We start from the raw sequence: 25,237 nt of genomic DNA on the forward strand, positions 1-25,237 counted from the left end.
GTATATTCTTAACCATTTGGTCAAGAGTATTTCAGATATTTTCTATGCATATATATATATTACAATTCATTTTATTTTCTAAATACATGTCTATACTAACCATACTTTATTTTATAATCCAAGTTTTTCCTTAACAATGTATCATGCAAATCTTTCATCAAGCCATCATTGTGATGAATGCATCATACTCCCTTCATAGACAAAGGTCATGTAGTATTTTGACTTCTCTGTTGATTTCTGACTTAGAAGGTGACATAATCCTGTCTTTGTGTGATGTGGTCTAAAGATAAGGAAATAGCTTGAGAATTATAAGAACATCCATATATTCTAGGTCAGTTTGAAAAACAGAATTTATTAATCTGTTACCTCAAAGCTCTAAGCCTTTCCCCCTTACAAGTGCAGAGAAAGGATAAAGTAATATATTTATATGAAAAAAGTTTCAACCATACTAATTCAAATCCCTGGAAATTTTAAGATGATTAATGATAGCTCTGGCTGCTACATGTAACAAGATTATAAAGTAAACCAGATTTAGGAACTGATGATTAAGGGTTTCACTAGAATGTTATCTATCTTTGTAGAATTATTTAGCTATTCCATTCCAAATTGCAGCGGGGAATTCTGCCAGGTATATACCTCCTCAAAGATGCTACTGACATCTCAGTATAAGACAATTTTCATATACTTCTTTCTTCCATATTCTTCCATCTACTACAATACAGAAGAAATTAGTATTTGAAAGATTTACCCATACAAGATAAACTAATATGTGCACAGACAGAAGAAAAACTAATTTAGGTGATGCTCCTACATTACTGCAATTCCTTCAGTCCCACAGCTCTTCCCTGACCCTCAACTCATCTCTCCCAGCCCAACTCCCTATGTCAGCCTTAAAGACTGCTCAGATGTTCTTTCTATAAAGTTCTCATTGTTTCTTTTGATTTGGGGGAGGGGGTGTTTTGGGGAATGGGGCCCTTTACCATTGAGCTATATCCTTAGCTTTTTTTTTTTTTTTTTTTTTTTTTGAAACAAGGTCTTGCTAAATTGCTGAGGGTCTCACTAAGTTGCTGAGGCTGACCCTGAACTTGTGATTCTACTGTCTCAGCCTTCCAAGTTGCTGGAATTCAGGCACATGTACTGATAGAGGTTTCTTGTTTGGTTTGGTCTGGTTTGACTTGGTTTGGATTTTTTTCATTTGTTAGTTTAAATTCTCAATTATACATATCTGCACATAGAGATTAATCATTATTTTTTGCGCTGTTTTTCTGTTTCCTTGCTAATGCTTCCAATTATTACCATAAAACACACATCCGGGTCTCCACTAAACCAAGGCAAGTATTCTGTCTGATTCTTCTTGTTTCCCCACCACCTAGCACCATGTCTATAACTCAAGGGGTCCTTGTTTAATTCAAGGGTACTTAAAGTATTGACAATATATTCACACTCTGCACAAATTTTCATTTTAAAAACGCTTTCTATGTTTGAAATTTTCTTCAAGTTTTACCACTACCAATCATTACCTGAAATTATTCTAGTTAGCTGTCACATTCTCAGATGTAGCTTCTACTTTATTCCACTTGATGGCGCCAAAAGGTTTTTAACAATGTACATCAGAACCACTAGAATTTCAGATGGGTGCAAAATACAAACCAAGATCTTTAAAAAAATTCTTTTAACTGTTTTAATATACTAAATGTTCATCATACACAGATTTTGTTTATTTTAGAGTTTTTTAATGGTTCTGATTGATCTGGAAATAATGATGCAGAGGATAAATAATGAAGGAACATGGTGTTTCTAGTCTTTAAAAAACATACAGAATTCAACCATCCAGTCATGCTTTTCTATCTAAGGAATGGAGGGAGCAAAGGGTGAACAAAATTCTTCACTGTAATCTTACTGCTAGTGCCAGGTTGACCAAAATATGAATAGCCAGCAGAGAACTTTATTTACATGAAGATATAATACACATTATTTGCCCAGAGAGATGAACACACACACAGAGGTTTGGCCTTCAAATTAGGAAAGTTCGTATCTATAAAATAGGTACTGCAAACATCATGATCTCACCTATCACTCATTCAGCTTGCTTACACAAAATTTGGTATTACAGATGCAATTTCCAACTACTAAATGGCTAAAAAAAAAGAGATTATCGATTTAAAACAAAAGGTAACTATTGATTATAACTTCTGTAGAAATATGTTATTAATTCAGTAAATACTGCTTTGATATGTGCTATTTTTCTGACAGCTGCCTAAACAGTGTTTCTGTAGCCATGAGAAAGTTCCATGACCCCAGCTTAGGGAGCTTGGAGGGAGATGCAGAATGGAGCATGTCTGGGCAGCATGATTTCCAACATTTCCCAAGGGTAAAATAAATATGACTTCTGGAAACATAAACATCTTAAACAGCGGTAATTTTAGTTTCCTCCGTAATATTATTCCATATTTTTCAAATGGTTTTAGGTGACCTTGTATAATCAAAGAAAGTAATGAAAACTCTGGCCTTACCTGGTTGAGCAGCAAACCCAAAGGCATACAGTTAACAGGTTGGACCTGAGGGGAGCCCCAGGCATATAATATGGCCTTAAAGGACAATTTACTCCACCTGGTGTACCGGACATTGAATATTGATTAATAGGCCAATTAAAACTTCTGTCTTCTTAGAGAGATTGAAAAGAGACACACTGAAGGCTGGGTCTTGAAGCCCAGGCAGCCACACAGAGGAAAGATAATACCCAAAGTTCACAGATCAAGTAAGTACTAACTCAACAACTCAGGAAAAGTAGATTCGTGCTTACATTCAAAAATCTCTACCCTAGAAATTCACTGAATGATAATTTTACTTGGGGAAAGTAATATCACACGTATTGATTCAGTCTTAGAAGTATGCGAATCCCTGAATTTTCATTTTCTTCCTCCCACATACTCTCGTCAGGCCTGATTCTAGTCGGTTAATGAGGACAATGGTGCCAAGAACACGTTTGTAAAACACAAGTTTTAAATACAGAACAGTGATAGCTTCTCTGACTTTTTAAAGAGTGCCTTACCTCCAGAAGCCATGGTTTTAGTTTTCTATCCAACAAAATGTCAAATCCCAGGACTTCAAAGCAGACACTTTCACTGCCTGGAGGTTGACCAGGCCTACACATTCGATAGGCATGCAGGACATGAGGTTCAGCTACAATCAGAGTCTTCACCACCAATTCCTATAAAGATCACGACAGAAGAGGTGACGATGACTTATTTCTTTGCATCTCATTTACATATATACCAGGATGACATGTCCTAGGCCTACAAACTAGCAACCTGACCATGTTTACTAAGCTTTATGGCATCTGTCCTCTGCACTGCTCTGGCTTCATTTCATCCAACCGTTTCCCATGCCCACGAGGCCCCAGTCATGCTCACTTTCTTTGGGTTTCCCCAGGAAATGGCACTTCCTCCTCCTAACTGGGGTCCCATGCATTAGCTCTTCCCTCCTCCTGGAACACTCTTTATCCTGTACTCACTCACTCCCATGTCTGACTCTCTGATATTCTCAGAGGCGTTTCTCAAACCCATTTGAAAAATAACCAACCATGACTGCTTTTTGCATCACTACACACAGGACATAACCAGCTGACACAGTCTATATAACCAGCTTTTTTTTTTTTTTGTCAAAGAAGGGCCCTTGACTGTCTTATTTACAGTCCCATTTCAGTACCTAAAATATTGCCTCACATTAGTAAATGCTCAAAAACACTGGTAACCAAAAAAAAAAAAAAAAAAGTGGATACATGCGGTTTCTATCTGTTCAATACGTAAGATCAGGAGCATATGCTAGCCCCATACAGAGAGGGACGAGAGTGATTGGAAAGAAAAAAGAAATTCAAGGAGAGTTCATTATCTTACAAATAACACCATGGGACCTCCACTGAGACAAAGGATGGAAGGGCTAGAAAAATGTAATCCACTAGAGTTTGGTTTTTTGGTACCATGATGATTTTGTAGTTCTTAAGGTTTATTTGAGAAGGCACTATTTCCAATTAAAGAACTGGATATCAACATTTTCTGTTAGGAAACATAAAATAGAAACTGGGATTAATTACTAACACTTATTTTTAAGAAGGCTGTTTTACTGATTTTTGTTCTTTAGAGTTATACATGACAGTAGAGCCTATTTTGATATATTTGTAGAAACATGGAGGATATCTTAGTCTATATTTTACTCCAATTAGGATGTATACAATGTTGAGATTCACATATCATACATATTCATATAGGTATATGGGAAAGTTATGTCAGATTCATTCCACTGTCTTTCCTATTCCTATGCCTCCTCCTTTCCCTTTATTTCCTTTTGTCTAATCCACTGAACCTCTATTCTTCCCCTCCCTGCCCTTAAGAGAACTTCTGAACTTTGGATTTGGGGGATTGGCTTATTTCACTTAGCATGAGTGTCTCCAGATCCATCTATTCACCGGCAAATGTCATAAAGTCAATAAGAAAGTCATTCTTCTTTAAGACTGAGAAATATTCCATTGTGTATATGAACCACGTTTTCTTTATCAGTCACCTAATAATGGGCACACAGGTTGGTTCCATAGCTTAGCTATAGTGAGCTGAGCTGCTATAAATAAACATGGATGTGGCTGTATCACTGTAGTATGCTAATTTTAAGTCCCTTGGATATATACTGAGGAGTGGGATAACCAGTTCAAATGCTGATTCCATTCCTAGTTTCTTAAGGAATCTCCATACTGCTTTCCAGAGTGGTTGCAACCTCACCAATTTGCAATCCCACCAGCAATGTCTGAGTGTACCTTTTTTTCCCACATCCTCACCAACATTTATTGTTACTTGTATTCTTCTTAACTGCCATTCTGACTGGAATGAGATGAAAGCTCAGTGTACTTTTTAATTTGCATTTCTCTAATTGCTAGAGATGTTGAACATTTTTTCAAATATTCGTTGATCATTCATATTTCTTCTTTTGAGAAGTGTCTGTTTAGTCCCTTTGCCATTTATTGTTTGGGTTATTTTGTTTCTTTGATGTTAAGTTTTTTTTTTTTAATTCTTCATACATCCTGGAAATTAATGCTTTATCTGAGGTGCAAGTAGCAAAGATTTTCTCCCATCTATGGGCTCTCTCTTCACATTCTTGATTGTTTCCTTTGCTGTGAAGAAGCTTTGTAGTTTGATGCCATTCCGTTGGCTGATTATTGATTTTACTTCTTGCACTTTAGGGGTCTTATTAAGGAAGTCAGTTCCTAAGCCAATGTGTTGGAGTGTTGGGCATACATCTTCTTCTAGTATGTGCACAGATTCTGGTCTAATTCCTAGATCTTTGATCCACTTTGAGTTGAGTTGTGAACAGGGTAGAGATGAGGGTTAAATTTCATATAGCTACATATGGATTTCCAGTTTTCCCAGAACCTTTGTTGAAGAGGCTTTCTTTCTCCAGGGTTTATTTTTGGTGCCTTTGTCTAGTATGAATTAACTGTGTTTTTGTGGAATTGTCTCTGTGTCATGTATTCTGGTCTTCATGCCTGTTTTGATGCCAATACCATGCTGTTTTTGTTACTATAACTCTGTAGTATAATTTAAGGTCCGAGATTGTGATGCCTCCTGCTTTACTTTTCTCAGTAAGGAAGGCTTTGACTATTTTGGACCTCTTATTTTTCCAAATGAATTTCACTGATGTTTGAGAAAAAGCAATGGATTATGCAAATCTACCTGTCTAATTTTTTTGTGTAACATTGGCTTTTTATCACTTTCTCTGCAAGTACAGGCAGTACAGGAAGGCAGCTGAGAAACACATTTCTAGGTCAGACTTCTGGATTTACTCCTGGCTTTGGCTTTGCTACTTCTTATCTGTGCAGCCTCAATCAAGTTGCTTAAACACTGAGTCTCATTTTTCCTAAATGCAAACTGAAAGAGACTGACCTAAGGACAGAATGAGATTCCACGCAAAACTCTTAACATAGTGCCTAGCATAGAGTAAACCTTCAATAACTGTCAGCTACTTAACTACTATTACTGTTATTGCCAATCTATCATTTCTCTTGAATTCCATCTCACGTCAGGTCTGATGCAAGTATTCTACTTCCTAGTGGGAGCGATATTTATTATAGTCGTTATATATACATTAACCTCATAGTTACTCACAACCATAGTACAGCTCGTACTTGGGGATAAGTATGAGAGATGACATAAAGATGTTCTCAGGAAGTTTTGTTAAGATAATAAATTCACCATAAACCATGGCATATAAGAGACTAAAGCCACGTCACGTAAATCCTTGGAGATATCACTGAAACCTCTAAAGAGTAGGAGAAAGTTAAAATTTAGCCAATAAGTATCTCTTTGAAACAACACAGGCTAGGGTAATGGCTTATGTAACAAGACCTTGAATTAAAAATCTTGTGTTTTCGCTTCACAGAAAACAACACTTTAAAGTGGTAAAGGCAAAGCTGCAAGTAGATGTGAAAATTCAGAGTGATATAACCAAATGCAAATGAAATTCCACCACGATTTGAGGGAATTTCCAATAGTGACCTTATTTTGTATATGATTTGTATATTAAGTATATTTGTATAAAAAACACACAGTAGAGATGATTTTATGAGTGCTTATACTCATTTTTTAATCTCTGTAGCCTTTCTTTTTAATTATTTTTATTGGTTCTTTTTAGATCTATATGACAGTAGAGTGTATTTTGACATATTATACATGCCTGGAGTATAATTAATTCTAATTAGGATCCCATTTTGAGATCATACATGATGTGGAGTTTCATGTATTCACATATGAACACAGGAAAGTTATGTCCAATTCATTCTACTTTTTTTCCTATTCCCATCCCCCTCTACTCCTTTCATTCCCCTTCCTCTAATCCAGTGAACGTCTATTCTTTGCTCTCCCTTCCATATTGTATGTTAGCATCCACATATCAGAAAGAACAATCAACCTTTGGTTTTTTGAGAGTGGATTATTTCACTTAGCATGATAGTCTCCAGTTCCATCCCTTTACTGGCAAATGCCATAATTTCATCTTCTTTGTGGCTGAGTAATATTCCACTGTGTATATATACATGTGGCTTGATTTAATACTGGTTTCTTACTCATTTTTGACCAGCACAAAAAACACACAGCTCTGAGCTCTGATTTTCACAGAAGGTATTCATCAATGTTAGTTTTCATATACAGATGGTTACGTTTTTAAAAAAGCATCTAAAAAATCGGTTGTTAAAAAAAAAGCCTTAGGGGCTGGCTTTAGCTCAGTGGTAGAGAACTTGCCTAGCGAAGGTGATGCACCGAGTTCGATCCTCAGCACCTCATAAAAATAAATAAAATCATAAAAATCTATTTTTAAAAAAGCCTTAATTCATGGAATTTGTAAATTAAGGCATTCAGATAAAAATTTCCTGTCTAATAGTTTTCTCTACCTTTCCCTGTAATTCTATTTTTATATTATACCATTGATTCACCTTAAACAGATATCTATATAAAGCATACCTATTCTTAATAAGGCATATTTTCAAATAATTATATGTATGCCAACAATTATGTACATAATCATACATCTTTGGCAAAAATATTATGACTTAACTGGTTATTTACAGGTTATTGATATAACATTCTAAGTAGCAGCCAAAAATGATACAAAATGTACCCACGTACAGACAAGATCATGAAATATGTCAGAGTTCAACAGGCCTACATTGGCTATTTTGGGGTAACTTCTAAAAATTACACTTGAAGTAATAACGGAAAAGTCAATTTCCATGCCCTCTTCCTTATGTATCTTCTTCTAATTAAATTGTCTAGAAAAAGTACCACCTAAAACCCAGGTCTGCAAGGATAACGATACTCATCTCTCTCTGGCTGATTCTTCCTGTACATTCCTAAAGCAGTCCAACAGGTCCCATGATTTCACAAATACCTCCTCAAAGAATCAAACCCACATGGCAGTTAAAACTTTGATTTAAAAAAAAAAGGGGGGATGCCAGAGGGTCTGTAAAACTTTCTTGATATCACTGAGCTAGTCATCTAATGGCTCATTCAATTAATCATCCAGAGGTCATTACGTATGACCTTCCATCAGTGAGGTACTCTCCAAGAAAATCAATTTCACCACCTGGATGCTTCCGACCCACTAGGATAGTAGACCACAATTTTTGGAATTTCCACAAAACTGGCCTTGGTAAATTAAACCAATAACTGCACATTTTTATAATCAAATGTCTTATTTAGTGTATTTAGTCTCTCAGGAAATATAGTTGAAAGTTAACAAATTTTTAGGTAACAGACCACATCCAGATGACAACATTTTTTAATAAATTCTTGAATTCATTTCCAATATAGCTAAATCATTATGTCTTCTACTAACAAATTAGCAGATGAGTAATGCTGAGCCAGAGTATCACGTGGCACCAACAGGCTCAGGCTGAGTAGCCCGTACCCACTCTGGACCTCTTACTGTCTTCACATTGCTGCTGTTCCCAGCACACCACACCCTGCCTTTCTTCTGTGCAGATCACTTCACACCTTACTTGTCTGGTACCTAAGGACCTTGGATTCACAGGCCCTGAGGTATCAGAAAAGTCAGGTGATATTTTTCTCTCTGATCCTTTTAACTAGAACCAAGTCCAACCAACTCTGAACTTTCATGACCATCTTCCATGACAGATGTATTATCTGATCATTCCAAGAAGAAACCTCAGCTGAGTTGTATGGTCTTAATTATACGGAGACTTTGAGCAGACATACTGTAACTATAAATACTATTTTTATACTTCCGTCAGGACTGATAAGGGATCTGTTTCACCAAGATTATCTTTGCATCCATTTCCTTTTCTTTTATATCTTCACCATTTAGAATTTCACCACTGCCACGGCTTTAATTCAGTCGTACCCCAAACACACACTTTTCACTGTCTCCTGGACCTTCTACCTAAGACAGCACTTCAACATCACCATATCCGAAGTGGAACTTATCATCATAGCCTCATGCACTTTAAAAACCTCTGCTCAGGTGTCCGTGTCTCCAGGAAGTTCTGCCTTCTGTCTGCATCACTTGCAGCTACCAGGTGTGGTGGTCTTCCACATCACCATGGTATGGAACACATGCCTCTGTTGTACTCATGACACTGCCTTCTATTAACAATTTGTGTGTGACCATCGAAGCTGTGACTTTTGTTAAGTTTTCAAGTTATCAACCAAAGACAGACTTATTCCATGTATGAACAAATGAATAAGTGAATAAAACTCTTTTCCTTCATCTTCAAAAAGAGATTCTACATCTTCTTAAAATTAATTCCTTCTCAGTCTATTTCAGATAATGCAACACACATTCTTCCTACAAATCTTCCTGAAAACTTCAGAAGGGACTCCAATCGTCTCCACCATAGATACTCAGTTCACCCCAATATTTACCTCACTGTCACCTCTTTTACTGAGGTTCAATTCAGACCATTTTTTTTCACTTCAACTACTTTTAGAGACTCCCAAGTGCCCTCCCTGCCTACTCTGGATCTTTCCTTTAATCCATACTACACCTATTGTTAGATATATCTTTTAAGTGCATTGGTTTTGGTTATATTGCTCTCTTCCAAAAAAAACTGAATAAATCTCCACCGCTGACCAAGCTATGCCTCACTTTTCAGACCTAAAATTTGGCCCCACATATCTTTTCAGCAGTAAGTCTCCCAGATTTCCCACATACCTTACATGACAACCTACACCACCTATCACTACTCTCATACCTCCAAGCCTTTACCTATGTTTTGTCTTCACCTAGAACTCCTCTCTCTAGCAGTTTTTAAAGTCCTACTTGTCAAGGTCCATCACCAGGTCCACTTCCTTCATGAAAATGCTCTTTATCTGCACAATCTGAAGTAATCTGTTCTTTATTTTAAGTGCTTCATGGTGTTTTAAGTTAATGCTGAGAAAAGATGGTTACAATTGAATGAGACAATCTTACTGAAATATCACTCCAAAACTTAGCAACGTCGTGTTGATTGTCTTGTAGGAATTCTGTAAACCATTTGATGGAACGTTTGCTGCCTTTGTTTTCAGTTTCATCCCGTTCAAAACGTTCATTATGCTTGTTCACAGAGTAGTTTGTCAGATGCATGTATAACTGGGTCTGCAAGGAGTAAGAACCAAAGTCGTAACCACCTAGGAGACTCTGCAACTGTATATTTTCACAGAAAAGAAGGCATTCAATTATTAAAAATGGTTTTAAACTATACAGATTGCCAATCGTCTTATTATTTGGATAATTTTCAATTGAAATGGAATGGCCTATTTCCCTTCAAAGGATTAAGAATGTAATCACCTACAAAATCACCTTATATAGGATTCACAACAGTATCTATCATAAAGAAGTATCAAAGGAAAAAGTACATAAAAAATAATTAGATTAAAGTATGAAACTATCTATTGCTAAGCAGCAAAATGTTCCCAATTTGTTTTCATTACTTTGTTTTTAATATTTTGGGTCCTTAACATTTTCACCCTAATTTGAGGAAAGGAATTTTCTGCAAAAGCATTTTAAGCCTTTTCAAAGAAAAGTAAAAAAAACAAAAGCTCAGACAAGTATCATAAATCAAGAGACAGGACTACCAGACACAACCTCAGGGCTCCTTTACTGAAGCGGGAGGTCACTATAACTCATCAACAGGGCAGAGCACTCAGAGCTGGCAGACAGAACCACATGATGCTGTGCGTGTCTGAATGATTAACAGGAAATGCACTGTGCTCCATGCTGGGGCTCTTACATTTTAGTCTCTTTATGTTCTCAAGTTTGTTGACAATATTCTCCTTAAATAAACTTAAAAAAAAAATAAGCCAAAATTTAAAATGTCTCATATAATGATCGATTAATACCAAATTAATGGTTTTATCAAGCTAGCAATAAACATTCCTTGGTCTACCTTGCAACTTGCAAAGGGTGAAAATGATATGATCCCACCTTACCCTGTTTGTGAATATAACAGTGCAAAAACAATGAACTGTATATCAGAGCTTTTCAAGGACTGGCCAACCACTACAATGATCAAAAAAAAAAAAAAGAATGTTTCTTATATGTCAACACAACTGACATTCTTGCCTTAAAATCTTTTCATATTTAGTTTTTAAATATTTAAGTTTCATAGAAATACACAGTTCATTATACAATACATGTTCACTGTTTTAAAAGTTGGAAATAGGAAAAGAGAATGCAGCAGCCTGCTACCCAAAACAACCAGTGAAAACGCTGTTTGGTTTCTTCCCCACCCCCACCCCCAATCTTTTATCTTAAACTGACCTTTTACATAACTGTAGTCTCAGTTTGCATAAAATTTAATATTTCACTTTTTTAGTTTTCATACCTCATCTAGGAATTCAGTCATTAAATTATAGATTTTGTATGATAATTAACAATGACATCTAAGTAGGAAAAACATTCTTGTTCTATGAAAAACCAAAGCCAGGAGCTTTTGTGATTCCAGAGCACTTGGCAAAATGAGACATCAGAGGTCACATTTCCCTTCACTCATTATAATTTCTTAATCCAGTATTCTTGAGCAAATTGTATACACACAACCCTAACATGTAATAATAAAGCATTTGTTAAAAAAAGAAGCACCCAAAAAAAAGCTTCCAAGGCTTCTTTCCAATACTACCAAAAAAAAAAAAAATCACTACTGCCTCACATAATTGATAATCCATTTTTACCAATTCCAATTATTTTAATTATAATCTATGAACTGGCATGTGCCAAATGCACCTGCAGTCCAGACCTCTCTTCTGAACTTCAAAAGCCCATACAACATATCCAAATGCCTACAGAACAGATCCACTTGGAGGTCACATAAACATTTCAAAGGAACACAGAAACTTTCCACAAAACCTTTGATAAATCCTTGTCACAGTGAATAATGTTCCATTCACCCCCTTGCCCATGCCAAAGATCTTGAGTTTTATTCTTGATTTTCCTCTCCCTTACTCTCAATTCCACAAATTCAACCTGCCATCATATTATATCAGTTTTATCCATGTTATCGGAAATAAATCTCAAGATTTATTTCATATTCTCTGTCCAGCCTCAATGCTGTTATTTTCAGTTTAAGTCATTCCCCTTCTCATTTGTGATCAAACTAAAGCTCAGTCTCTTGTCTCCCTTCCTCTAATCTTTGCTACCCATCTGCACCCCAATCACATCCCCCACATTGCAGACTATGTGACCTTTTTAAAACACAAATCTCGCCCTTTCTTTCCTTAGTTTAAAATCTCACAATGCTCCCTTCCATTTTAAATCAAATTCCAAAATCCTAGACATGGTATGCCATGTTTTGTGTCATTGTGACCAAAATATCTGACAAGAACAACTTAGAGGAGGTGAAGAAGTTTATTTTGGCTCATAGTTCAGAGGTTTAGTCCACTGCCGTCTGAGTCCATTGCTCTAGACCCAAGTAAGACAGTGCCTCGTGGGGAGAGGGTGATGAGGAGCACTGATCCATTCCTGGCAGCCAGGAGGCAGAGAGAAAGACAGGGAAAGGGGCCTGCAAGGAAGAGGAACCCTCCCAGGGCATACCCCAGTGAGCCACCTCCCTCCCGTAACACCCCACCTGCCTACAGTTACCACCCAGTCAGTTCCTTCAAGCCAGGCTGGACCTCTCTGAACATTACTGCGATAACATAGGCACTTTGGGGGGACACTTCATACCCACACCAAACCACAACCATGGACTACAAAGTCTTGAAAGATCTGCTGTGCCGAACTCTCCAACTTCATCTGTACTTTAGCCAGACTGAATTTTCTGCTTTCTCCAGACATACCACCCTCTCTTTTACCTCTGATCTGTTCATTCGTCTGGCACCAGCCAACCCCACACCTCACTGCATCCAAACCTGAATAAGCTCCCCATTATGCAGACTTCAATTTACAAACAAACTACTTCTCTAAATCTTTATCCTAAACTGGGTCAGGTGCCACTGCTATGCACTGCCACAGCACCCTCAGTTTCTTAGACCATCACACTTACCATCAGTAATTATATTTGCTTATTTTATTTTCTGCCTCCCCACTAGAGTGTTGCTTCTGAGAAGTCAAGCACTGTATCTGTCCTGGTCATTCTTTTTCCAAAGCCAGCACAATGCCTACAACATAGTAGATTTCAAACATTTCTTGATGATTGGCTATCTCCACTCCTTATGACCTTTAATGAGATGTTTCTTTCTTTTAATGGCCTTTCCTATAAAACTTTGACAGCTCCCTTGTTCTTCCTTTGCCAAGGTTTACATATTTTCAGTGTATCGAACAGCAAAATTTATGAGCAGCCACTATTCCATTTTGAAGTATGATCTCTCTTGTTGGGGATAATTATGTGCATAATACTAGAAGGGAACAATAATCAGGCTTTTGACAAAACAAAAAACAATAATTAATTGCAATTTTTATTATGAATAGTAGATCCAAAAATAGAATTAGAAGGTAACTAAAATTTTATGTAGAGATAAGAAATTGCAACCTGGCTTTCATACATTGCAAATTACAGTTGATGGTTTCCAGTATGACTTTCATGAATATGTTATGGCTGCATAAAAGAAATCTTAATGAAAAAGCATCTACAAAATGTTCCGATTAATAAACATTAAAAAGCACACAAACTGCTAAATTATATCTTAAATTCACATTTCATCAGTGTAAATTTACAATCCTACTTTTTTTGTTGTGCTAACAAAAATTAGAAGCAGTCTTGTTTGGGCATATGATTGTTCTAGATCATAAAAGCCTAAGATGAGCAATTTTGATTCATACAATCTTAAATATGTAATAGATACTTCAGTAAGTATATATTAAACAAATAAATGAAACCAAAAATTCTCTCTGGTACCACTTACCAAATTGGACTCATTAGGTGGAATATACTTTTCTGTTCCCATTCGCACAAGTCCATCATGGTAGAGAAATATTTTTAGTGGATCACATGATGTTACCAGAATATAAATTCGTAAATCAAACTTGTAACCTTCCATTAGAAAAGGCTTTTCAATGTATTCTTGAACAATTAAATGATCCTGAGATGGAAGTTTGTCACCATTTCGTATCAAAGAAATCCTAAGTTTAAAGAGAAACACCAAAATGAATAATGTGATATGGAAACAAAATGTTCAGAAAGTCATCTACATACTCAGGAGGAAAATAATGACACAGGAAATGCCAAAAACCTATCCCTCCACAAAAGCAAGAAATAGTTTTTTAAAAACTGTCAAAATCAACATTTTAGAGCTCCAGAAACTTATCAAAAGCCTACAAAATCCAGAGGCCACTTAATCAAGGAAAAAACAGCTAAATCTATATAAAAAAAAAAAGTTTTGTGGCATTTTAACCTACTCTGGTCCCACCATGTAATCCTGGCTGAGCAGTGGCCTTAAACAACAGCCTATATTCCTAGCATAAGTACCAATTCTGGAATGTGCCGAATGGACCTTATTCTTGCAGTTGTTTATTTTACCTGTCTGTGTTTCCCTGGAAGAACTCAAGGCTTTCCATTTATCTTATGTAACTCAGAGTTCTACCAGAGCTGAGGTGCCCCTTGGGGTACAAATTGTTGAAAATATTTAAGGGTAAATGTCTGTTGCCTACTGCCACAAATAATACTTGGAACAAACAACAGACTACTTAAAAAAGACTAGGTGAAAATGCTTGGGAATGAAAATCTTTGGGACTTTGAGAAGTCCTTTCTCCAGTGAGGCTAGAGGGCAATGGTCATGCTCAGGAGTAGGTTGTGTGTGGTCAGTAATATATCTGAAAAGACCACACATTCTTATCTCAGACTAACCATCAAACAAGTAGGCACTAAAGGCTAAAGTGAAGTGGGAAAGGAGCACCCAACAAACAGCACACATCTGCAAAGACAGCCATGTTTTCCCAAGCTGTTTGTTTGGGTCTAAGTGTTTGATTTTATCTCTGTCAAATTTCCAGCTAAGAAATGAGCTAACAGAGAAGGAATTTCAGTGACCACACACAACAAAAAATACAGAGTTCACAAAATCAGTTCCAAGAGGTTAATAAACAAAAAACTGCTACAACAAAGCAATAACAACAAACAACACAAGGGGGGAAGAGTCTGATTTCCATGGTTGCTACATTATAATATTCAATCAAAAATTATGAACTATACAAATAAGAAACAAAATATAACCCATATGCAGTGAAATAAATAAATAAAGCCTAGATGTTGGCTTTACTAAATAATCAACTATTTAAATCACTATTTAAAATTTTTACAAAGATCTAACAGAAACTATATAAAATAATTGGAGAAAATCATGAAAAAAAAAGTCTCATTAAACAGAGCATTAAAAAATTGTTTTAAAAAAAGAACCAATATAAATTTGGGAGTTAAAAAGTAAAGTAACTGAAATGAAAAAGTCACTAAATAGTGTACTGGGGAAAGCATAAAAAGAATCAGCAAACTTGAAGATAGGCCAGTTGAAATTATGTAGTCTATGGAACAAGAAACATAAAAAACAAATAAAGAAAAATAAACAGAAAAAATCAAAAAGAAGATTTAAAGAAATTATGGCAGAAAACGTCCCAGTTGGATGGAAAGCATGTATCTATGCATCCAAGAATCTTATTTAACTCCAAGGAGAATAAATTCAAAGAGATCCATATCTACTTTATAATAAATAAATTGCCAAAGAATACCAGAAAGGTGGCAACACAAATAAGTATGAAAGTTACTAACAATATAGTTTGGGTTTGTAATTCTTCATTATTTTAATGATTTAAAAGACAACTGCATTAAAAAAAACGGTTATTAAACTATGCTGATGGACACAGAATACTAAATTATTATAAATTATTGTTAATTGCATTAAACAATAACTCTAAAACTTATAGTGAAAGAAATGACAAGGAAATTTAAGTTTATAAAAAACATCTATTTACACAAAAGAAAGTAGGGTGGAGAAATTTAGGAATAAAAACTAGATAATAAGACATATACAAAATAAAGAACAAAATAGCAAAAGGAAATAACTCTTTTTCAGTAATTACATTAAGTATAAGTAGATTAGCTCTCTAATGAAAGACAGGGCTTGGACAGAATGGATTTTTTAAAAATATGGTCTAACTATATGCTATTGACAAAAAAAAAAAAAAAAACCTCCCTTTGTAGTCAAAGGTCTGAATAGGCTGAAAGTGAAAAGATATTATATGTAAACAACAATCTGGAGAGCTATACTAGTATAAGATAAAAGACACTTTAAGACAAAAATTACTACAAGAGGTAAAAAATGACATTATGCAATGATAAAAAATACCAATACATCAAGAATACATAATAAGTACAAATATATATGCATTTAGCAACTGAGCTTTAAAACATATAAAGCAAAAACTGGTATAGTCAAGGGGATAAACAGTTCAATAACAGTTGGAAGCAACAGTACTCCATAATTTCACAGAAAATCAGCAAGAAGCAGACATTTTAAACAAAGAAAAGAAGCAACTTTACATACACACTGTTGCATTATAGGACACAAACTCAGGCAACACAGAATACCCTTTCAATTATCTGCTCTTCCAGTAATTTTTATTTTGTAATAAAAAGAAATTGGAGAATTATTACTTATATACATTTTAACAATAAATATAAATATATTTATATTAAATATTAACACTAAAATTGAGGAAAAATATAAAATTCAATAATCCTTCCAAAAAATTTCCTTTTGATACCTATAGGAAACCAACTTAACATTAAGCAGTTGACACAAAATTGCCACTAACATACTTGATTAGTTTATCAAACTACATTTAAATATAATGTATGATTGAAATATTACATTATGATTAAAAGTTAAAGGAAAATTTTGGACAATAATTTCCAAAGTAGCTACCATTTCCAAGAATCCTTTTTCCCCATAGCATTTTTTATAAAAAAAATTTAAATCACTTAAGTCTATTTTATTAAAAATAGCTTCAGCAACATTTTCTTTTTAAAAGTGCATTGCAAACAACTAAATATAAAAAAGCAAAAGGAAACAAGAATTTTAAGTCCACGTTCTATTTTCAGTTAACATGTCTAATTCTTGGCACTGTAGCTTAAAATGTGTTCTACTCATTTCCAACCCAATTATCATGGCTACAGTTAAAAAAAAAAAAAAAAAAAAAAAAACTATTTATCCAGCAAAGATCATACTATTCTGTTTCAGGGTTCTAGCTATACAAAGAGTAACTTCCTCTTCCATTTCCTTATCTTTACTATAGCAAATGACTTTACTCTCCAAGATTATTAAAATTATTATAAATGAGCATTTTATGTTCATGAAGAAAGTAGAATACAGCTTTTTTCCCCTCCATTTTGTTGTTTATTAAAGGTCTCACACCTACTGATTTAATCTTTAAATTGAATTACCAAAGCTTGTGAGATAAGTTTAAAGAATGAACCTCATTAAGCATTTATAAGCACTTAGTTCCAAAAAACAATAATTAAAAACTTCATTTTTACTATTTTTTCATAACAGTACTTAACCACGAGCAATAATGCCCATTATTACTTTTCCTCCATTTTAAAAATTTTTATATATTCCAGGTAACAATAAACCTACCCATGACCCATTGCACCATTAGCTGGTTTTACTATAAAAGTTTTCTGCTTCCGTTTTTTCTTCAATTCTTTCACGTAGTTCTGGAATTGAGTATATTCAGAAGGGAAGATCCATGTTCGAGGAATAAAGGTATAATCCAGAGGCCGAGACTTGATCATTCTATAAATTAGAGACAATATGAAAGATAAATTGTATTAAATTTTTTTGTTTTATTTCTCTGCTAGGGATACTACAATTCTTTCTTCATTTCTTCATTGATTCACTCACTTATAGATCCAGTTCAACAAATGTCTATTAAGCACCTTCTATGTACAAGACACTAGTCTACACTTTTCTAGATCCATCAGTGCAAAACGTAGATCAAAAATCTCTGCCCTACTATGTAGTAATTTCCATATTACTGCACCAAAGATCTATTTGATTATACACTGTGCCAGGTACTGGCAATAGTAACATAAAAGCAATATAGTCTCTGCCCCAGTGAATTCAGAGAAAGGCTGTTAATCACAAAACAAAATGATGAGTGCATAGATGGCATATGAGGCAAGGGCATTGGAGTGAGTCACCAACTGGCAAGGAAGCTCAAGGCCAAATGCCAGACACACTGGCTCTTTAAACATGACTTCTGGGTCACCCATGGAGAGCAACTAATTTCCTTTGATGCTACTGTTTTTAGAATTTAACTGCTTTTCTGAGAAACCATGTGAAAGCATATGAATCAACAGAGGTGTTGATTATTATCTGTATGCACTATCTGTACATGTGATTATATAGTTATGATGTAGGTCCTGATACTTTTGTTTTGCTATAAATTAGGTCACCTCTTTTATTAGATAACATAATTTAGAAATAATAATAAGCTTAAAATGTTTAATATTGATTAATCCCAAATGTTAATAATTCTGTACTTAGTAGTTCCCAGTAAAATGAAGAAATTATGAGAAAGGTTTTTTAAATATTGCCTACTAATGAAAATCTGATTGTTTTTAAAGAAGTTTTTTTTTCCAAAAATCTTTTCTGAAATTTCATTTCCCCCAAGTGAAATTAAAATAAAAAATAAAATGGAGTCATAGCGTAATGCTTGCACAGAATCAGAGTCTAAATTCTAAGACTGGGTGTGGAATATATCAGTCACTTGAGTTACACAACAGAAGACTCATATAGTTATATTTAAAAAGTGCTTTCTCATGAGAATCCTATTAAAAAGTTACCCCTAGGAGAAAGAAAATAATTACCCATTTCATCTGGCAAATCTATTTTAAGCCAACAAACTAAAATAATCTCAGTACAAAATAGAATAACATAGGTTGGTTTGAAAATTAAAGACAACTGAAACAAAGCAAAATAACAGTGCTAATGTCATGGTCTTTGTTTCCAACACCTTTAAATTTATTATGTATTTAACAATTCTATAAAATTAGATCATGTAAAAGTTTTTAATCAGAATAATACATCTCAAAAACTAACCATACATATTTGGAAAAGAGCAAAGCATGCATATATTCAAGTGAATACTTACTCCATTTAAGTTATCTAGCTCAAAAGAAATACTCAGTTCTAATTAAGAAGATATCTGTGATAATTTCTATTTTGTCTTGGACTTACTAATAGTAAATAAGTAATTTAGTTAACTCTATGTTTAGGTTATAACTTCTTATCCAACAGAAAACTACTTTTTCCATAGGGAGAATTCCATGGATTCTGTGGAATAAGAAACGCCCATCTGCAGTAGCCTGCTCACAGAGCTACCTTTATCCTCTTACCTCTCTCACACAAACTTCTTTATCTACAAAGCAGCCAAAAGCATCTTCACAAAATGAGAATCTGGTCACACTACCATCACTCTCAGTCTCCTAACCCCTACCTCCCCCATGGCTTGGAGATAAAGATCATAATTCTGAACATCTTCACCCTCAGTTAATCTCTCCCCAGTTCCCCATCCACCTCTATGCTGCAATTGCACTTGACATTATTCCGGTATATTGATTATTTATGCTTTCTCCTTTCATATGACCTTGGCCCATGCTGTTCCTCCTGCCTGGATGTTTCTTATCTAGTATCTGTACCAATAAAGTCCTTTTCATCATTCATGTATCAATTTCCACATCACTTCCTCAGGGAAACTCTCCCATACCTTCCTAACTAGGTCAGAGCTCCTGTTCTACACACAGGTTTAGAACTACAAACCTTCACTTCACAGCACTAGCACAGTTGCAGTTGAATGTTGTAGTAACAATAGATCTGCTGTTGATGACTTATGGACCCAGACCCCAACACCATTCATAGTACATAGTAGGTCCTTAATAAGTGTGTTAAATGACAAACGAGACACATGCCCAAAACTTTACAGAGGTAAATTCCCTTTCCCCTGAAGCCTATTCTTCTTATATTCCTTGTAATCATGCTACCTACCTAATATTCCAAGTCAAAACCCTAGGAATCATCCTGAAAACCTCTCCCCTCCCCATCTTTAATACTCACTCAAAGCCATTTTCAGTCAATTCCATCCCTTTAATATCCCTGATGGCACATTAATTTTATCTTTAACAATACTCAGATTTCTTCTCCATTCCTCATTCCCACTAACACTCCTGTGGTTCATTAGATGGTCATTACTTCTTAACTAGTGACAATCATCTCACAGTTTTCTCCCTCTACTCCTACCTTCATTGAATTCATTATGCAGAGTGCCACCATGATTCTAAGACATTATTTCTCTGCTTAAGTTTATTCAATAATTTCCTCTTTCAAGATGAAAAACTTTTTTACTGAGTAGATAAAAAGATGAATGAATGATGAAATAAAATATAATAACATGGCACATGTGTCCTTGCATTTGTATAAATTTCCAGCATCATCTCAGAATGAGTCTTGCAACATCATACATGACCATAGAAACTGCTTAAAGGTGCCCAAATGTCAGGCTGGTTCAAGTCTTCACATATTTTCTCCCACTGCTATGTCTGCTGTGAGCTCCTTACCTTCTCAAAGGGTAAGCCCTGTATACATTTTCCACATCCATTGTATATTTAATTGTACCTTTCTGACCCCCGAATAGTGTGAGCTCTCCCTAATAGTGATCTGTGAACACCATGACTCTTCGTATTAGTCTTACTCTCTAACTAAATTGTGAGTTTTAGGCAGGAACTAAGTCTTATTATCCTTTTACTTAAAAATTAGCAGCCTCTGGATCATATACCAGACCTACAAAAAAATGTTGTCTCATGAATAGATGAAAAATTATAAACTTTCACACATTAATAGTTCTTAATTATAAACATAAGTTTACTATACTTTAAGAATAGACTTCTTTCCTTTTAGTAAATTCTTACCACTCAACATTCTTAAACTAAAAAAAAAAATCTAAAACATAAACAACAAAAGTATAAAGTACATAAACATTCTACAGTTCATCTAGCAAAACACTGAAGTATTTGTTAACAATTTTTTCTTTGAAAGTACATTGTTACTGACCTCAGAGATTAATTTACATGCATGTACATCCCTGCGTGAGCATGCATACCTGTATCTGTGTATTGTGTGCCTGGCACATGTTAGATGTTCAATAACCAGTGTGAACACACACACACACACACACACACACATACATGGCATATAATGCAACCAATTAGTTACTGTACAGTTTAACTAAAACTAAGCAAGTATCAATTGAACGCCACATAGACTACTACTCACATTTAAAAGAAAAATTTCTGTTACTAAAGATACAACAAATTACAGTAAAAAGAGTACTGAGATTATGAGATGAATTCTGATCCAGCTCTGTTATTAACTATTTGTTTGACTTTGAGCAAGATAATCATTTCTCTAATTCTCAGTTACCTCTGCAAAATGAAAGACTAGAACAAGGGAACTGTTAAGATCGTTCTAGCTCTAAAATTCTCTTCCATCTAGAAATCATTTCAAATCAATGTAAACTCATAAAAGATAGCACTACAATAGTCACAGTATAAAATCTCAAACAGCTCTTCTCTATTACAAGGAAATGAAGATTACTTGGTCATATTTCTTGCTAAGAAATCCTTTCTACAGATCTCCCCCATTCCTGGAAAATGGTTGATCCTCTGGAAAATAAAAAAAGTAAATATTAATATTCTCATTGAGTTAATGAATATATTCATTTATACTAAATACAATCAAATCCCCATCCTTTGAGTTTTGTTTTAATAAACTAGAAATTGTTAATGTAAAGGATTTTAAATTAAATGATCTATAATTAAATTGTGATTTAAGAAGTCTGTCATAATAGAGAACACAAATATAAAATTTTAAAGAAATCAGAGAAAGATCTTACATAGATGGTAAATAATGTCCTGTGTTGAATATGTGGTAATTCAATATCCAAACTGTTTTGGGCATACTACATTTACTACCTTAATACACATAGGCTTTGTAGAAAAAAAATGGCCATTTATGTGCTATCCTCTAAATTAACAAATGAAGAAGGATGATATAAAATATCAACTTATATAGTCCTTGTATTTAGTTTTTCAATGTGATATCTACTTTCTTATGAATAAAAATGTATGTTACATTTTAAAAATAAAAGCCAAATTACATATATCTAACATTGCAAGACAGTTCCATTTCTTGATCTCCCCGTGCAATCTCTTCTTTATGTGTAATGCAGAACACATTCTTGGGAAAAGGATTTTTTCCTACTAAATATAATTTAAAGAAAGAAGGAGGTTAAAAGTTAAGTTTTTTGAAAAGGATGCAGGCTTCATGCAGAGTCGACACAACCACAAAGCAACAAAACAGGCTGAGGTAAACTAGAACTGGAATCTACTATGTCAGCAGACTAAGGGCCTATGTAAAGAAACCATGATGGAATCCATATAATTTCCTCATACTAGGAACTAGTTGTGATTAATATCCCACCTGGTAATTCTGCAGCTCTACAATTTTCTCCTGCTGAACAGCAGAATCACACCATATAAGATTACTCGTTTCATCTTCATCTGGAGTTTTCAAAAATCCCATTTCATCTATTACTAAGCGAACTGCAAACAAATAGTTAAACCAGAATTAAAATACTTCTGAAATATTTATATATGTAATATATAATGTCACAAATAATACAAACTAATTAATGTAGTATTTCATTTATAAAAAAATGCATTACTTGTAGCATACCTTCAATTCTAATTAAAACAGTTTTATCTAAGAACAATTTTTTCTCAAAATAACCAAAAACTGTATTAGGTTGTACGCAACACCCTAGTTTTAGTCCTCTCAGATTTAATAGGCACATAAACTCCCAAAGGGTTAAGTAGTCAATTTTAGCACAATGAAAACAACAACAACAAAAAAAAAAAAAAACAGCTGAGACAAGACTGAGATACAAATTCACTCTTACTTCTTTTTCATGACCTGGAGATAGGTACAAAAGGGCAAATGTAAAAATAGCACCTATTTTTACATCTTCATACCTATCTTGGATTTTCTACCTCCCTAGTTCAAATTATTTTCGGCTCCTGAAACCAAGTCATCTGTGTTTACTCTGAGTATGAACTAGTGTAGCAGAATTCACAGGAAGAATTTAGATATGGCCCTCCTCCTGTGCTTCCAACCTAATCCTGTCATTCTACTGAGGAAATCAATACCAGGAGAAAAACTTCATTTTGAGTGCAAACTATTTAGGCATTCCTTTCTGAACACAGTTAATATATTGACATTTTTTTCCAACAAATTTCAAGTTTAAAATAAAGATAAGCAATATACTTAGCATAATTTGGGGGTTCCAACAGAATTCTGAACCAGAACACAATGATGTAGGAACTATATAAGAGTGCATTAAAAACTATACAAGTTTTTAATGTTTTTTTTTTCTTTTTTTACTAGTACCCTATCTCTGATGTATCAATTGTTGAAATGACGTAGTTCACATAGAAAACTGATAACCCCACACCTGTTGGTCTCAAGTTCTAGGGCCTCCTAACATTTGCTAGCTGAGAAGAAAGGATACTATATGCAGCAGTGTCCATGACGGGCATGAGGAAGAGAACAGCAAATGCAGTGAAGGAGGGGAGGGAAATGGAGACAGCTGCTAAGCTGGAGTTGCTGTTTCCCAGGGAGGCCAAGTGGAACCTGGGGTTGTATGGAAGCCCCAGGTGATCATGTGCAAACACACAAGAACTGAAGGAAAGGTCCATTCCTGCCTCCTGTCAGAGCTCTGGCATCCTGAGGGTTGTGCCACCTAGAGCTCATACAGAGGGCAAGGACAATAGCAGCACAGCCTGGGAGAATTCTTTCACTGGTCTACAAACAGCTCAGGAGCAGACCTATTCCTGAGTAAATGAGAGCCACTGTCAGGGGCCTCTCAAAATTCACACAAAGGAACTTGAGATAAACAGAACTGGCAGCTATGGAGCAGGGAGTATGATAAGCTTCTTAAGTCTGGGTATTATGGGCACACAAACCAGTGGAGCTGGGAACATCAAGGTTGCGTAAAAGGAATGAAGAAGATCTATTCTTTCTTTATATACACAAAATCAAATTTTAGGGTCAGTCATATCTAAATCCCTTTTATAAAGAACATCAAAGTTCAGAGAGCTAAGTTGAGCTTTAAGGAAAAATACAATGTCAAGTTTAAAACTCTCACTTTTTTTTTTTCACCTAAGCTATTTAACTGTCTTTTTGTTTGAACTGAAATTTTAGAAACCACTTAGGATCTTTTTAAGGATATCATCCTCCACTTCATTGAAAAAGAATCCTTCCAGCATGTCAGAAATTTTATACGAAGCACTTAAAAACCCATTACATAAAAGATAGTTATCTCTCTGCAATTTTAGGATGTTTTCAACACCAAATCAGTTTTTCCTGCAATTTTTAAAATCCCGTGGTTCTGAGGAGACTTACCAATTTCAAATTTTGTCCCAGCAACATTTGCAGTAATGATTCCCTTCTTTTTCTTCTTTCTGACTTTTCTTTTCATGGTGCTTTGATAAGGTAACTCCATATTCAGATCCAGGGGAGAGGGTCCCTGAATAACTTTAAAAGAAATGTAAAAAACAACCAAATATAACAGAAATTGGAAAAAATATCCACACCAGAAACACAAATGCCCCCAACAAGGTAAAATTATAAATTATGGTACTTCAAAAGTATAAAAGTAATTTTGCACACTCAACAGTAAACAGTAATGATCTACAACATATCATATGGTGTAATGTGGCTCAGCCAGTCTGCTCACCTCCCTCCTGAGGCAGAGATGGCATTACTGCCTATGCCAATGGGAAAGCAATGTTCGCAGCTGTACCACACTCTCATGAAATCTGCACGTCTTACATTAGTTTAAGTAGGATGTGGTCCCAAATCATTGCGAGTTCTTATCATATTATCTTGGTGGAATCCTCAGATTTTAAGATAGTTATAAACTTCGAAGGTACCTATAGGGATTTTAAAACAAAATAATTTAGAAAAAAAATGTTTTATGAATTTTTGATATATGCCAATGCTATTTTTTTAAAGTCAGGTAATGACAAAAACTAATGTATTTGATCAACAAATATTTATTAATGAATTTCTTCTTAAACATATACAAAATGGGTTGGGGGAGTAAAGGGCCCGCCCGGGTTTGACCCTCGGCACCACATAAAAATAAATAAATAAAACAA

At 34.8% G+C, this 25,237-nt stretch overlaps 1 protein-coding gene across 7 annotated transcripts in view; it reads right to left on the reverse strand.

Annotated features, from left to right (window-relative positions):
* The window catches only part of Ttll7 (tubulin tyrosine ligase like 7), a 151,735-nt gene that overhangs the window by 61,513 nt on the left and 64,985 nt on the right, over positions 1–25,237 (reverse strand). For 6 of the 7 annotated variants that reach the window (XR_013344452.1, XM_026411158.2, XM_077803667.1 and 3 more), the window contains 8 exons: positions 24,814–25,009; positions 24,480–24,611; positions 22,500–22,621; positions 21,615–21,682; positions 17,598–17,756; positions 13,878–14,094; positions 9,970–10,134; positions 3,053–3,211 (listed from right to left, as the gene is read on the reverse strand). Coding sequence is in view for 6 of the 7 variants with exons in the window: in XM_026411158.2 (XP_026266943.1) it covers positions 3,053–3,211; positions 9,970–10,134; positions 13,878–14,094; positions 17,598–17,756; positions 21,615–21,682; positions 22,500–22,621; positions 24,480–24,611; positions 24,814–24,838 (1,047 nt within the window). In the remaining variant the exon portion in view is untranslated. Of the gene's footprint in view, positions 1–3,052; positions 3,212–9,969; positions 10,135–13,877; positions 14,095–17,597; positions 17,757–21,614; positions 21,683–22,499; positions 22,622–24,479; positions 24,612–24,813; positions 25,010–25,237 lie in introns of those variants that run through there. The other variant, XM_026411160.2, reaches the window with a different exon arrangement.

This window comes from Urocitellus parryii, chromosome 11 (assembly GCF_045843805.1).
Source record: "Urocitellus parryii isolate mUroPar1 chromosome 11, mUroPar1.hap1, whole genome shotgun sequence".
Taxonomy (NCBI): domain Eukaryota; kingdom Metazoa; phylum Chordata; class Mammalia; order Rodentia; family Sciuridae; genus Urocitellus; species Urocitellus parryii.